At 42.2% G+C, this 17,086-nt stretch overlaps 1 protein-coding gene across 5 annotated transcripts in view; it reads right to left on the bottom strand.

Annotated features, from left to right (window-relative positions):
• SLIT3 (slit guidance ligand 3) overlaps positions 1 to 17,086 on the bottom strand; it is a 484,215-nt gene that overhangs the window by 211,543 nt on the left and 255,586 nt on the right. For all 5 annotated transcript variants that reach the window (XM_085236326.1, XM_085236325.1, XM_085236329.1 and 2 more), the window contains one exon: positions 14,819 to 14,890. In XM_085236326.1, the coding sequence (XP_085092452.1) occupies positions 14,819 to 14,890 (72 nt within the window). The remainder of the gene's footprint in view (positions 1 to 14,818; positions 14,891 to 17,086) is intronic.

Raw genomic sequence — 17,086 nt, 5'->3', positions numbered from 1 at the left:
CCAAAAAGCAGTGACTAAGGGAAAGGCTGTGCTCCTCCTTACCCACAAGTAGCAGAGGAGTGCAGGAGGCCCTTTTATCACACAGACCCCAAAACATTAAGAAATTGTTTCTGTGAAGGGGGTAAGCTATGAGCAACTGAAGGACGAAGAACATTTAACTGGAGGCTGCACTGGGCTGTAACACTATACACATTCAGCTGTTGGACTCTGCTCTCCAAGCTCAAAAGCTCTTATTTCAGATATGCGTGTTGCCATGTCCTGACAGTGAGGTCCACAGGGGAGGAAACCTCATTTCTGTCTACATCCAGAGCCTGACCAGTCCCACCCAACTCATTATCAGCAGTGCCAGAGTCCACTCACAAAAATGCAATATTTATTGAGCAGTGACATATGAATCTAAAGATCTATCCATCTTTTTCCAGTACCAACCCAGGCTGAGTTTAATCATCTCACGACACAGGTAAAGAAAGTGTCACACAAACTGTGCCTTGGTGAGGTGAGTCCTCTGCTGCTACCCACCGCTCGGCCCAAATCCACCAAATCTGGAACTTTTGTGCAACACATTCCCAGCAGCACAACAAACAAAAGCCTGGTTAACAGGGCATATACAGAACAATAAAAGTTAAGAAAAGCAACCAGTTTCTAGTCAGAAAGAATGTTAAAGAAAAGCTAATCAAAAGGAAACCTGGAGAAGATGTTAAGAAAGGAAAGCAAATAAATGACCTGATATATTAAATGGGACCTAAAAATAATGTTGCTCTTACTCATCTTGGGACCCAGCAATCACATCAATTTTGAAATACTTAGCAAAGTGCTATGAAAATACGCCGCAAACTGTATCATAGTTGACACAAAAAGCCATTTTGTTTTATCGTTTCCAAGCCAGCCAAATTTATGTCATCTGAGAAATGTGTATCACCCAGGGTAAGGACAACAATCCATCCAGCAGATTGATGTTTACAAGCGCTTTGGAATAAATGTTCCTATTTGAACATCCATAAGCATCCGGTGTGTTTGGAGCACTACGTTCAGTTTTTGTTAGCAGATCTTTAACTTCCACAACAATGTTTAACCAAAGCAGTGTGGCACTACTATACATCCTGCAGGAGCAGGGCACAGAGCATATGTGACAAGCCTTCCACATTCTCACTAGGGAGTGTTTCTTTCCTCCTACAAGAAACCATAGGACTATTGATTTAATTCACTAAAGCAAATGGTATTCATCTATTTTTGGCATTTATGTGATCGCTGTAGTACTGGAGTGCCTCACTCTTTAATACATTTATTCATTCTCCCTGCAGACGCACAGCTGTCAGCAGCACAATGAGGTTTTATAAAATTTCAGGAACTGAGTGCACTGCTTCCAGTTCTACTTACCTACATCATTTCTAAATTAAAATGTTTTTCCCCAGCCTCAGGACATGTAAAATACCAACCCAAAGGAGAGAACGGGGTAAGTTTCTATCAGAAGTGCTGAATGTCACTTAGTGCAATGGATAACTATTGATAATGTTACTATTGGTGCATGCCAAACTGATAAATATATAGGTAAAATATGTCTAACAGCACTGACCTTTTACCGAATTGCAGTGCTTGAAAGTAAAAATACCCTCAAAAACCCTACTGGTACCTGATATCATCCTGCACACTTGGATCTTGGATAGAATGGAAAAGTAGCCAGGGAAAGAAGCTTTGCTCCTAGATTTCCTGCTGGATCCCTGTTAGCCAGGAGAAATGAACTGCTGGGCAACAAATAGCTTAACTCCGGATCTAAAACTCCACAGTTTAGAAGTCTGGTACAAAGGGACAGTCTGCAATACAACACATGCTGCCAAAATGAGACAATAGGTCACCTCCAGAGGGCTTCATTCCACCTTGCAGGAGGCTCTGGTAAGTTGACTTTAAAGTCAGCATTTGACTATGAATGCACGAGCAGAAATGTGAAAGTTATTCCAATTAAAACCAGCAAAGTCAGCATAATGAAATAACCATCCCTCATTCAAATTTTAAAAGGTGATGGTTTATCATTAGAAATATAGTCAGCACATCAAACTAATTTTTTACAGCTTATATAAAACCCTAGAAGTTACAGACTTCAGCATTTTTGTCTGAACATATGCTAGTCGTTGTGTGTTTCTTTTAAAGAAAAATATTTCATTTTAAAAAGTAATCACATCAACCTCCAGGTCACATTAGACATTGTGATTTCTTAAAAATAAATGGCCGCATGTCTAAGCTGTTCACTCACATTTACTTGGTAGCTTCTGAATAATGATTTTACAAAGCCAGCAAAACTGAAGTCATTAACAGAGACCTAAAAGTAAACTTGATCCATTCAAACTTTGAAACTTTTGTGCTGAGTGGCATGGTTTGTGTTGTTTTTTTTCTCCTGATTGTAATCCATATATCTGTTCATAGCAGACAGCTGCTTCCTCTGCCAGGACTGCAGCAACAAGAAGGAAGTCTTGTGCAAGACAGCTTTCACTCTTAAGTAAGATCAGACAGCAGTTTAGGATGAAATGAGCATACCATTGCCTTAACTGACCCCTTAAAGAAATCTCAAACATCTAATTCACTTTGAAACGTGAAAGCACGCAAAACAGAGAAGCCCAAGCTTTCTCCCTCGCAATCAAAGCAACACATCTTCTATAAGTAGGTAAAGAGGGTACCTGCACAACCCTGGCTCCACTTCACCTCTCCCATCCTTCTCAGTCACTCCTGAGTGCTGCACACCCACTTGTGACAGCCTGGTGCGTGCCCCTCAGTAACCCCTAGTGACGCCCACCAGCTGCTGCACGAGGACTGGGAGAGTCACGGCTCCCAGCAGGCAGCAGCACAACGCTGAGAGCTAAAAGCAAGTAGCACCCCCCCCCGCCCCCCAATATACCCCTCCAACAAAACTGCTCGGCCAACTGCGAGCCCTGGGTTTCAGGGAACCAACCAAAGCAACCCACATAACCTCCTTGCAGCAGCCACCTTCCAGCCAAGCCTGGCTTTAAAGGCAGGACGGAACACAGCTGATGCTGCACAGGAGCTGAGCTGAAGTATATAAATAAAATGTAAAGGAAAGCAAGGGTAAAACTTGTGTATGGGGATACCAAGGGGCCACAAAATTAGGAAGAACTCAACCTCTATTTAATACTGCCTCTCACGGCTGAAGGATCCTTTTCCTACCACACGTCACATGAAACTGTTTTTAATATGCACAAAAAATGGCAAGGTTGGCTGCATTGAGAAGTGGACTGGGTTTGGGAATGCTGCAGGAATGCTGCAGGACTGAGCACAAACCCTCTGCATGCACAGCCCTTGTGCACCACGCCAGAGCTCTACGGGAGCACGTTAAGTTATCTGCTTAAATGAGAGTTAATTTATGACTTCTTTTTCTGGGGAAAAGAACCATTTTGTATTCTGGTCTACTGCATTGTGGCTGCTGTATAAGCACCTTTTGACAGACAGGATATTGAGATGGACTTATACAGTGAAATTATCTTGATCTCTGTTGAATGTCTCATGTTCCTTCCAAAGGAGGTTTGAGATCCTCACTTCCTCTGGTAAAACAAAAGAAAGGAAGAACTCCAGGTGTGAAACTAATGAACAAGAGCTGTGTGCACATTACCTCAGAGTTATTGCTCTACTGTTGGAAACCAGTTGAAAAAATAACTCCAAACAGTACGGAGAACTGGAGTGGAGTTTACTTCCATATGAAGACAGAATTCTCTCATTTGTTCCTCTGACATTTATGGAACTAGCAAAGGGTAAACAAAAGCAAAATTAGATCCCACAGGCTTTTGTTAGGAAAAAATAGTAGAGGAGAATGGCATTCTGTGGCAAAAATCAGCTGTGCAAATGGGACCATTATCTCAGGGCCATTCCCAGTGCTGCTAGCCTACTTTTTTTCCATCTGATCTTAAAGAAAATAATTTTTATTGTTACCTTCCTCAGAGGTATTTCATTAAGGCTAATATCAGATTTAAACCTAGACAATCAACATTACATTACTTCTATTAACCTCCAAACCCATTTGAGTGTCTGAGGATTCCTTCTATACTTTGTTCAAGCTAAATCCTTATTTTACATTGGACGTATTGAAAACACTGCAGATCCCAAGCACAAATGCTTTTTTAAAAATTAAATAAAAGAAGAATCCTCCACTGGCTCTCCACAATATCCATGCGTGAGCAACCTGACCCAGTGTAGGGGTCCTAGTTCACTGCAGGGCATTGGACTAGATGACCTATAAAGGACTCTTCCAACTCAAGCGATTCTATGATTCAATGTGATTTACACAATCTCAGCTGCACACAACCATGTATCAACACTTGCTGTATAAACATATGTATACCCCGTCACCCCCCCCAAAAATAAAAGTCTTTAAAATAAAATTATGCCGTTACAGTTGAAGTTTTGTTTTCCTCCAAAAACGTTTTCCTTTCAAGGCACGACAATCTCAGACTGAACTGAATTGCAGATGGCTTTGTTTTCCTAAGGCCCCTTTATCTCATGGATCCACCCAAGTGCACTACGTGAATGGTGAAGCCACGTACCATACTAAACCAGAAGCATAAGCATTCCCTTCTGTGTTTCCTATATGGCAAGAAATTGCACAGGCGCTGCTGTTGTTTGCAGCCCTGGCCTGCTTGCACACAGGGGCTGCAGTGGGGGAAGCTGTGACAGCAGCACAGCAGCAGCCATGCTGGGGCAGGGGGAGCATCCATCTCATTCCATAGCCAAGGAGGAACGGGGCCTCTACTTCCCTGATCAATTACTGGAATTAATTTTTGAACCTAAGTCAGAGCCTCCTGGGGAAAACAAGAATTCATCGACCAGTTTGCACCAGGTTTTCATCACTGAAATTTACACAAATAACATCTGTATTATCCAGAAAAGTGATGCGGGAGCTTTAAGAATCAAGGGAGTTTTATTCACCCTGAAAGGTGCAATAAATCTATGAGTACTATTGCCTGTTTACAAGATGAAAAATCAAAACCTAATCCCAACAAAATGGTAAAACAGCTTCAGAGCAGGGACACCTGCAGCATCTCTGTCTCAAAACCCAAACCACTGCCTTTCCCACCGCCTGCAAGCAGCAGCCCTGCACTCCTTGTCCTGCACAGGAGGGTTCCTGCAGCAGCAGCCCTGCCCTCCCTGCACCAAAACTTGTGCTGGGTGAAGAGGAGAAGAAGACTCAGATTATGGCTTCACCTTCTGTCCGACTGGAAGGGTCAAGAGGAGAATACAAACTTTATTCTGGTGGTGGATGGTATTCAGAGCCCCCATTTATTCACGGGTGCAGCCCTGCAATGCTGTTGCTGTGCTGCTTTGGCTTAGAGACGACACGCGCTGACCCCGGTGTACCCAGCACTGCACCAGAATAATTCAACACAAAAGGTTTGCATTAAATGTAATGAAGCAGATGACAAAATCAATAAACCTGGAGTGGTGTGGCTATCATAAAAATGATGTAAATTCAGAGTTCACAGTGGTTATGAAGCTATTTGGGATTATAATTAAAACCAGCACTTTTTTTTTTTTTTTTTTTTTCCAGAATAAAAGCTCCTTTGACAATCATAGATGAATGCTACAGGAAATTTTCAACAAATGTATTCAGAATTAAGAAATGGCACAAAGACAGCATAAATTACCCAAAGATAAACGGTAGGTGTAGGTTAGCCTAAAAAAGTACAAAATAAAGAAAATTTGATTTTCATCCTTTTTCAACTGATGTCACATCCCATTTTAATCAAGTTTTATATCAAAAGGACAGTAAGAATACCACATAGCCCGCTTTTAAATCGCGGTATTTTCTGGAGTTGATTTCTGTCAAAGAGACTTCTATAAGAGCATTAAAACAAAAAAGGGCCAAATCTGCTATCCATTATTCTCCATCAGAAAGCAGCATTGCAGCATTGGGTGCTGCATCAAAAATTTATCTATGCTTTCTTAGGATAAAGAACAACAAGCCCAGAAAACGGCGCGCAGAGCTCAGCAAAGTGTGCAAATGGTCCCTGGAAGCATCCACAGCCACATTGGCTTTTGGTGGCTGACCCCAGCCTTGATCACAGACCTCACCCCGGCTCAGGGCTGAGACTGAGCTCCTCACCCAGCAGCAAGGAGTCTGATCCTACTGCTGAGCTGTAGGCACAGCTTTGCTGGTGGCTGCCACACGGAGCCCCGCTGCTGCTGAGCCACCTGCAGCACTGTGAGACCAACTGCTGCAGGAGAAGGCAATGCAGTACACAAAACACAAAGCATTGGAATGACCAGAACTGAATCTGAAGTAGATTCTGCTCTGCTTAGGTCTGTATGGTATGCTTGTCTGTCTTGCGAGTAGCATTAGGATTTTACCATATGAAGAAGGAAAGGCGCAGCCTTCAGATGATGTTTAAAAATTTCTCGAAAATAAAAAATAAGATTGCTATTTATGCTTGTCTGAAGCTGATAAGGAATAATTAAACATCTGCGCTTTGCCTAAAATTGATGTCTGTTACAGTGAAAATGCTGCACACAAAAGTTGAGTGAATCAAAATGACATGCAGCTGTATTGGAGGTGTTCCGCTCTGATTATCATCAAAATATTCATTTTTGAAAAATATTAAATATCATCATGTTAAATGCCATCAATTAAATACCATTTCCTAGGCTGTGATGTATCATAGGCTCAGGTACTTCTATTTTATCGGTAGAGCACACTTAGGAGGCATTTCAGCTTTTGTTTATCTGGCATTTTACTAAGGGGAAAGCAACCTTTAGAGTGAGGAAATTTGTTTCTTGGGAGCGACGCTTTGGCTTTCAGGAGTTGTTGGTGACAGATCCCTCATGGCTGCTCGAGCCCACAACTGTGGGCATCCACAGAACAAAGACACCTGAACTGCAATGGCACAGCAGAACAGAGCCAACAGCCACCCCACCTAATGCAGGTGTTTTCATTTACAAAACATCACTGGTGTGTTTTCCAATCTGTGAAATCAATCTCAAGTGAGGTACAAATGGTAGTTTAGCGCATTCAACAGATTTCAGATCATTCTGTGATGGCGCATCCACCTGGTGTTTTATTTATTAGCTAGAGACATGGGAAAGGGGATTACATAACCTAAAATGTGTTTTAAAAAAATGCAAGCTCTGTCTGATCACACTACCAAATGCAACATACGTTTAAATACTTCATGAAATGGATCTGGAGTTTTCCAGTGCTGATCAGGAATGTTGCAGAGCTTGCAGCTTATTGCTCTGCAGACATTTCTGCCATTGCGCCTTTGTGCACTTGGGACCATCTCAAATTCTTCAGGAGCAGGGAAAGCACAGCATCCCCTTGGGCAGCCCTGCTCACAGGAGTGTCCTGCAGTGTGGGATTGGCCCCTGCAGCTCCACACGTGGAGAGATGACCAAGCACTGCTGCACAGCCTGCACAGAAATGGTCTCTCACAAGTGAAATAACTCACCAGGTCCAAGACTACTGCTGAACCAGCACCTCTTCGTGCCAGTGGACAGTGCAAAAACCCCACAAAACTTCTCCCCAAGAGGCAGTTCTGAAGAATGATGAGCCCTTATGGTGTGAAAAGAGATGCTAGCAAACGTGCCAAGATTGTAACGGCACTTGGAAAAAATAATACTGCTTGGCCATCACAATAATCTGGTAGAAAGCACAGCTATTTAGAAGGCACTCTTCAGAAGCAGCTTTGATGCCTCTGATGTAAATGGGACAGGGCAGGCAGTACGGCAGCTTCAGCTGGGGACTGACACAGCAATGCACTTCCTCCCTCCATCTCCTGCCTGCCACAAGTCAGGCTGCACAGCGTTCAGATTCTCTTCACTTTTTGTCTCCAAGTTTTACTATAATGTAGGACAAGAGAAGTTATTTAGAAAGATCAGGGCAGGTAGATTTTAAAGGTTAGTGATTCAGAATGGAATAAGCTGGAAGAGAGGAAAGCCCTGTGTGTCAAGCTGCCCTCAGGCAGTACAGCGAGCAGCGGTTCCCCAAGCAACACTGTGCTAGCAGCAGGGGTCAGTCCCTGCAAAGATGGGCACAGCTCTGGGGACACGAGGCCTGCCTGAGGATGGCCCTGTGCATGGGACCGAGCAGAGATAAACATCGTGAGCATAAAGCATCCCGACTCAGAATCTCTGCTTGGTTGGTTTTGCATATCTCACCTTAAGTGCATTCTGCGTTGTGGAGCGAACATGTGCATGCATTTCAATCAATCATCTCTTTTAAATGAGATAATTGTGAAATATATGCATTTTGCATTCATTATAAGGGGTAGAACAGATGGCAAAGGCTCAATCTAATCTATTCATAAAATTAACTTACGCTGTAGGTGATGTTTCTCCACAGAAAGTGGAAAGTTGGTAACGTGTTATTTTAATGTTGTAATAATATTGCATCACAATGCAACTTCTAGGAAAGCGAAGGCGATGGCCGCAGCGATACCGCCTGAATTCATTACAGTCACTATCACAATGAATACCAATTACAGGAGATAGAAAGGAGGACACTGCTGGAATACATTGAGCACGGTGCGAATTTACAAATAAGGAGGACGAAAATTGTTTACAAATTATTCTGGTTGAGGTAATGCGATCTTCTCACCCTCTACAGAGTGCAAAGAGCCTGACTCTGACAAGTACTTCCAAATTGCTGATGGTGCTTCAATACCTCTGAACTGTTATGCCAGCTCTGAAAACACTCAAAAATACCCACTGAGATCAAAGCAACCTGAAATTTGTTCCAAAAGAGAGTTTTATCCTTCTAAAAAAATATTTATGTATAGATTTTAAAAATATCCTGTACCTCCTTCACATCATCGGGCACATCATCAGGTACCAATGCCTGCTGCTCAGCCCATTCAATGACACGTAAGCAATCCAACATCAACAGTTGATTCTCCTCCTGCCATTCACTGCTTTGACTGAGGTTAAGCACAGACTGCAGTAGACTCATTGCAGAATTTACACCAAACAAGTGGAAAATCTTGCCAACTTTTTATCTCCCTCCTTTAATTTTGCTTTATTGCAAACAGCAACAGTAAAACTGAGACTTTACACAAATGTCTTGAAAGCAGAGCCAGGAATTTTGGAGGACTCAGGACAATGGTTTCCTTTGGGAACCCAGTCCAAAGCTGGTTAAGCTTCTAGTGTCATTTTTCATTGATATATCTTGTGTATTTGCATACAGCAAATAATTCACCATCACTTTCTACTAGGGAAATGGCTACACACATCAATCATCATTTCCTTAGGCTTATTCATTATTTTAACTAATTTGACAGGTATATTTAATTATTTCTATCCTGTAGCTGACTAGTGAATATGAGAAATATGATCTGCAGTGCGGGGTTGCAGTCGAACATTTTTGGTTTGTGTAGGTGAATGCAAAATACCTCTCAACATAAAGAGCAAATTCAGCTTTTTCCAAAACCTGAATGTGCAATCTAGATGTTTAATTTCTGTAAAAGTCACATGGATCAATGGTAATAGCAGATGCAGGCAGAATTGAGGGCATCTTCCAAGAAAAGCCATTTAGCAATAGTCACAATAGTATTTTACAGTACTCACATGACTCCAATTTTTATGTTGCATAGGTAATGTAAGTACTTGGAAAATAAATAGATGTACAGAGATGGTCAATGCAATGTGCTCACATATATCTGCGTATTGTAGAAATACTAAATGCTGAATTTTGTCCTCAAATGGAACCGTTAGGGCTATGAAGCAGATTATCCCCAATTTCTCAAGCGATCCCAGGGTAGAAGGAAAGCAGCCTCCAGGCCCAGTAACATGAACTATTATGCAATGTACAACTGTGAAATATTTAGACACATGCAATGAGCCCATATTAACATGATAGATGAACCTGTCAGCTTGTGTTTTTCTGCATCCCACTGCTACAAAATTCTGCCTTTTAGTAAAAGCCTAAAAAAGGAAAAAGACAGAAGTTGGGAATGCACAGCACTACTTTCTATTGACTCAATAACAAGAAATTACAGCAGTTCCTCCTCAAAGAAGTGCATGACCCAGTTGGTGGGTGAGGGTGGCCCCAGCTCCCCTGCACTCAGCTGCAGGCATTCTCCCCTACAGCGTATGTGTACACTGACTTTCCTTTCAGGAGTGCAGACAGTCTTGCTTGGAGGAAGATGCTGACATGCAGAAGGGCACCTCACACAGCAGAGTTTGAGCTGCCCTACCTGGCCCTGCAGCAGCTCCCTGATGCGGCGCATGGGGGCTGCACAGACACAGCCACTGACCGCAAGTAAACGCACTCTGTTGTCCAGGATGCCCCTCTGCACTGTCCCTGGTTATAGAAGTGGCTTTTCCTTCATCCTGAAAGGTGCAGGATCAGAATGGGTGGCACAGGAGCAAAGTCTTTGGGAAGCACGCAGTCGGTCTGCTGCTGTTTCAGATTCAGACAGTTCTCTGCTTGCGGGTAAATCTATTGATTTTCCCTACCGCAGTGCTGCAAACAGAGGAACAAACTTCTGTCAGGAGATAACAAAAGGGCAGCGACTTGTTAGGATCTGCTAAACCTGCCCTGCACATTTCTTACGGGGCAGTACCAACTCCCAGTACCACCATTTCTCCAGGAACCACGTTTCTACAGTGCTTTGTGACCCCACACAGCTCGCAGCCCAACAAGAGCACAGAGCAGGGAGAAGCAGGAGCACGCGGCCTGCAGGTACAGGCAACACTTGGCAACACAGGCACTGCTGCTGGGAACCTGTGTCTGAGCCACCCTATTCCTATTGCGGGAATGCAAGAATGTCTCAGCGGAGGAATGCTCGTCTGGATGCCAAGATATGATACAAGCAGAAACTCAGGCAGCGGCTTAATATATTTTTGTAAAGGAAGGAGCAGCTGATAGTGCTGCATTAGCCCAAAGCTCAACAAGACCCAGATCCACATGCTTTAATTCTAGAAATAAGCGTGCTTACTCAGGGCTAGAGTCCTGCAAGAAACATTTCCTGCTCTCTAGGTGATAGCTAACAGAAATTGAACACAGGTGTGCTCTGCAGCCTGGCCCTCTCCTGCCCTCTCTCCTTCAGTTCTTTATCAGAGCAGTGAGCACAATTTATGCATCGATTCTACAATACTTTCAAAGTGTCAATTCACTCCAAATTCCTATATAAATGCACTGTTTGTAATGGACATTGTGTGTTCCTGAGACTTGCTAACTTATTCTCGCTGTGTGCAGATTCTTCCTTGGTATTTCATAGTTAAACAGCAGAAAACACTTCATATGAAAATAATTCACACAACTAAATATGGCCCTCTTGGGAATTTTAACATCACTTCACCAGAAGCTGCTTTGTCTTGTGCAAAACATTGCCCTCTGTGACACGAAAAAGCTCTTCTTTAGCATGGACTTTAGTAAGACTACTTCTGGGCTCTCTGCACTGCTAAGAGAATGAGATGAAAAGCTTTAACCATTTAAAATGAAATGCATGGTGAAAAACATCCTGAAAACTGCCTTCTCCAACATTTCATTTTATATTTCCTATCATTTTAGATTTTATTTTTTAATGGCCAAATCATATTGTACTGTACCAGTGCTGCTGCTAGAGGAACCTAGCCTCACCGTCTCACTTCATTCTCCAGCACATGCAGCAGCATTTATTTGGTATTTGTTCAGTCATTTATTTTTACATCAGTATGCTCCAGATGGAAACACCTGCCATTTGTGCTGCCTGTTGCAATGGCCACGCTGAGACAGGGCAGTTCTTGCTGGGCTTGTAAATAGCACTCACCCTAATTTATAGTGAGCCCTTGCACTGTGTATTTCAGAGCCTATATCCAAAGGGACTTCGTGCCCTGCCTCAGGCTCCCATAACAACTTCTCTACAACTGTCTGCGAGTGGAAACTCTCCAAACTGCTCTTAAAAACAGTGTTAATTGGAATATTTTAATGGTCCATCAATTGCTGTGTTCTTACTGCAGTATCTACAAAGGTATTGTTTCTGTATAATGTTGGCACTTTTTCATTTTCAAAGAATCCAGAAGAACTTGAGGCCATGTTAAACGTTAAGGCATGAAAACAGAGACAGTTCAGAGCCAATCTTTTCCTACATGAGTTTTAAAGATTGATTGGAAAGGGCAGTGTGAAAGAATATGCGACTCTGCTTCTCATGTCTAAGTCTCCAAGATCCCTCAAAAACATGTCTCAAAGGCTGAATGAACTCTGAGACAGAGCAATAAATCTGCAAAGTGATAGCCATAGAAACAGCCAAGCCTGCTGCTATCACATCAGAGCATCTGTGTCAGAGAGGCTCCCAGTACAGGTGCTGGAACAGCTGAGTGGCACTGAGGGACAGAGGCCTACTCTCTCCCACCAGGTGCTCAAGCCGTCATGCTCATTGGCATGGTCATTTCTGCAGCTCCAAAGGGAGCATTTTGGCTGCCAAACTGAGATGGAGAATGGGAATTGGCACGTTGAAGCTTTCTGCTTACAGCTTTAAATATTAACTTGGTTCAGCTTGCATCACAGCCTCACAGTTACTGCTGCAGAAACGTTAACGTGTTTCAGGAGTGAGTTGGCCCAAGATTTTGTCACATTTTTCTCAGCTACTCATAGGCGACTGGTATATGGTTGGAAGCAACAGTCATCTAGTGAACCATCCTGGACACTAAATTCATATGTTAATTGTCAAGAAAAGTGAGTATAGATCTTAGTGAAGCTGTGAAGAAGTCTGCTTCCCATTGTAACAAACAGGACTGGGGATCCAATGAGCATTGGGCTCTGCTGAGCTGGAGGTTGAACAAAATGACCTCCAGAGGCAGCTCCCAACCATGACAACATCTGTATTCCTGAAAGATGGAAAGTGTGACTACAAGAAAGCAAGTCTGATTCCGTGTCTTCTAAAGCAAAATAATAGATACTGCCTAACTTGACAATCACAATTTTTATTAAAGCTTTAGATCCTGACATTTATAGAGTGCCTCTAAGTACTGCAGCCAGCCATCCCTTGATATCAGCTCGAGGAAAGGTGAGACCCTGATTCCTCCTGTGCCGGGGCTGGGTGTGTAAATCAAAGAACACCTGTGATTTTTCTGACATCTCACCAGAGAGGAGTAAATCAACTCTGAATGTGAACTTTGCTATTTTAAATGAAGTTAGAGAACTAACAGTGAATTATGGCTGGGAAAGCTAGACTTTCTGAAACAAAACACTATCTATTGTTTCTCTAGATTACACAAAGTAAAGTTCATGCTAACATGACAAAAGTGCCATGCTTCTGTCTAAAATCCACTCACTTCTTCCCCCTAAAAACAATATTTTCCAGTGTTTTCTCTCCTCCTTTACTGTGCCTTAAAAATCAGATCCATTCACATAGGTCCTCTGATGCTCACCCACTGAGGAGGAACACTAAAGCCATGGCTTAGATGAATGTAGCCTACTTCTTATGATATGATTTCTCTTGATGAGTTTCAGGAAAAAAAGCCACCGTGCATGGGTAGCTAAACTCCCTTCCGCACAGAGACAACTAACAAACACTGAAGAATCATAAGCCTGACATGCCCAATACCTGCAGAAACAGCCGTTAGTTACATGATGTAGAAATCCTCACACTCTCCTTGTGCCAACATATGTGTAGGAACCTTACACAAGGCTCAGAGAGATGGAGTGTCTCACAACATTGCTCCTGTGCCTATTTTTTCCAGTCTGGGGGAGGTAAGGTGCAGCTTTTGTCTTGTAATACGGTCTCCTTTCCACTATCCCCATGATATGATATAATCATTACCAGATGAAGTGCCAGAACTGCACTTTGCCCTTGGATGCAGACGTGATGCTCTGATTCACATCCACTGCCCTTAATGGTTTCTGTGCCGCCCATAGAAAAAAAAATCATCTGGGCATTTAAGAGGTTAACTGGGCAAAGAAATGAAGACAAAGCATAAGTATGTCACAGGAATGTCCATTGGAAGTGTTTCCTTTTACATCTCCAGCAGATTTTTATACTATGTAAACTAAAAAAAAAAATAAAATCACACTATTTACCCTGTGCTTACTGCATTTGACATGGCTCAGACTTCAGCTGGACTGTGAGTGTGGTAACACTACTAATACTGATGGTTCTGAAATGGCTCTGAGAGTGGCTCTGTTTTCTCAGGAAACCCTGGGTTTCTGCCAATGTGCTGCCTGTTATTTCCTTTTTCAATTTACTGTATGTTGACTGTAATGATGCACTTGTGTGTGTGTGCAGGTGTGCATTTCTGGTATGTAACATAAAAGTAACCTGGAATCGTACAACTGAAAGTCTTTGTTTACACATTTATATAACTATGCCAAGTTAAGATTTGTTAGCACCAACAGTAAAGCCCACTGTTCATCCTTTAATTGCTTTTAAAAATTATTTTGTTTTTCAATACTGACTGTCAAAGGATGAACAGCTAACTTCTCATATGCCTTTTCATCTCTGGAAATCTGTGCTCAGCTCCTGTGTCTGTGTGCCATATTTGCTTCCTAAAAACAGAGTGGTAGCACGAGATATTTCAGCTAAGTGAAATAATTCGACTTCACTCCCAAATTCTAAATATAATTTCCTATGCATATCTTCTTCAAGGTTTGGATCATGATTTCACCAGATTTTGCAGCAGAATACTTCAGGGAGAAGGAGAAACCTTTAAGTACTCTACTTTCTTTGCTCAGAACTTTCCTGGGTGTTTTGTACACTACGTGTGGGGCAAAGCAGCATGCAGGAGCACACAGCACACAGCAGGGCCCTCTGTGCAGCACACACTGACCATGGTGTGCTCAAACAAGCAGCAACAGCCAGAGGTAACGAGGGAGAACTTCTGCACCACAAATACTAATGAAGTTGTTACTTACAAGTTCTTCACATCAATGATTCCTCGAAAGGCCTTTCTAGGGATTCCTTTTATCTGGTTTTCACTGAGGTCTCTGAATAAGGGAAAAGAAAAAAAAAAAGAAAAAGCATTTTTGTTAACAAAGGGAATATACTTCTCAAATCTACATGACATAATGGAACAAAGGTTGCTTGGAAAAGGAGACGTTTCTGGGTCTGTTACACCATACCACTTCCCTTTGTCTTCTTAGAGGTCTGTGGCATGAGCTGAAATAACTCTCCAACCAGAACTACCAGAGTTTGAGATAAAAATGAGCAAATGTTCAGAAAATATCACTCAGCTGTGCACGATGTGCACAACTCCGTGATTCAGTGGCAGAATTTCTACAGATAAATCTCATACCTCAATACTGCAGCCTTATAGCGTAAATAGAAATGTTCCTCATTGTGATTCTGTTAACAGCTATAACAGCATTGGCTTATCCGTGCTCAGATTATAGCCTCTGCTTTTAAATTAATATTCAAGAAAAAAGTGACAATTATTCCCTTCTATTGTTTTGCAAGTTTATGGCAAAAAAAGATTGATACAACACAATAAAACAAACAAATAAACAAACACACTGTACTGTGCATCAGTGGGAATAACAGAAATTTTGAGCTTGTTTTAAAAACTATTTAAAATTACTTGAATATTTAAAAATTTGCAATTCAGAATGACTTCGTAGTACTTCAAATGCTATGAAATGCTCGAGGTTAAATCATTACATCTGCATTGTGAGGACAGGTGGAGCAATGAGCACTGCAGTTCCAGTGCTGTTACATAAGCTGCAGACAGTTGCTTTTCTCTTTAATACTTACACACTGTAAGTATTTCAAGCAGAATTTTTCAATTTTGCAAACCCCTATCAGCCACAGTGGGGGGAGAAGAGCAGGCACTGGGAACAGGAAGGAAAGAGAAAAGGAATTGGAAAATTGGGATGCTGTCACACTAAGGAAGAGGAGCACTTTGCTGGTGCACATCAGCCTGGGATAGGAGGGAAGATTTTGGTTCAGTTCAGGGGGCAAAACTGGGGGAAGCATTAAATGTAGGGAGACAAAAAGAAGGCAGAAGACGAGGAGAGAAAAATGGAAGAAATAAGCTAAGGCAGAAATGGTGGGCACAAGGATGGCTGGAAGAAAGGACCCAGAACAGTGATAGCACAGGACAGGACGTTATGGTGTGTGTCATTTGGTATGATTGTGTCACTTTGTTAAACAAACCCAAGGCTTTACCCCATTTTCGGAAGGAAAAGTCTGGCTTTCTGGTGGCTGCTAGGACAGAAAGGCACTCATCCGTACCGTCCACCAGATACTTTTCTGTAAGCAGCAAACCTCCTTTCCAGTCTCCAACCAAATTGCCTTTATCAAATGAAAGGCCAGAAATCACTGCCTGTCACAAAAGCCCACATTGACACTGCAGGTCAAGACGTGTCATGCAGGGCTTTCTTCTGTTTTCCATCAGACAGAGAGAGAAAAAGGGGACTATGTCCTTGTCATGAGACTAATTCAATTTATACCAGTCATGCAGTCTACACCAAATTCTCAAAGTAGCCACAATTGTTCATTCAGACTATCACAAACAAAAAGGTGCTGCTGGATACAAGTCTCTTTTTCAAACCAGATTAAAATTCTTTGTGACCTTCACAATTTGTTTAACACTGATCCACACCGTGACCCTTCCTTCACCTCCCCTTTCTTTTGCCAGCAACAAAATATTAGTTCTTTAAAGACAGATCTTCTACCCAGAGAAACGATCAGGCAACCTGCAAGCGTAAGAGTGGAAAGCAAGTGCATTTCAGACCTGTAAAAAGGCAGTCTTACACTGAAGACAGATTGGAGGGCAGGGAATCACTTTGGTGCGACAGCGAGGCACAGCAGGCTCTGGCCAATGGTAAAAACGTGACAAAATTGCCTAGGGGGGGCAAAAATTAGCAAGATCTGGGGGCAAAAAAACATATTAACTGCAGCAGAAAGGGCTTGAAAAAGTAGAACTGCAAGTTTAAATTAAATATGCATCAGACCCACCAACACCTCAAGTTATACTTGTCCAGAATTTTATTGTGCATTACTTCAAACCAGGTTTAAAAAGAACCTTTATTTTTTCTAATATTATCATGGTCCAAAAAAGATAATTTATATTATTGCTTTCTGCTTTCTCTTTATGCTTGGATCTCCCCTGAGTAAGGCAAAAATAGGAGACTGGAAGAAATTTGTCCATTTTCTATGACAGCCTCCTCATAAATTGTATTAAT

Source organism: Meleagris gallopavo, chromosome 15 (genome assembly GCF_905368555.1).
Source record: "Meleagris gallopavo chromosome 15, MGAL_WU_HG_1.1, whole genome shotgun sequence".
Classification (NCBI taxonomy): Eukaryota; Metazoa; Chordata; class Aves; order Galliformes; family Phasianidae; genus Meleagris; species Meleagris gallopavo.
This window is presented reverse-complemented; position numbering and strand designations above follow the sequence as displayed.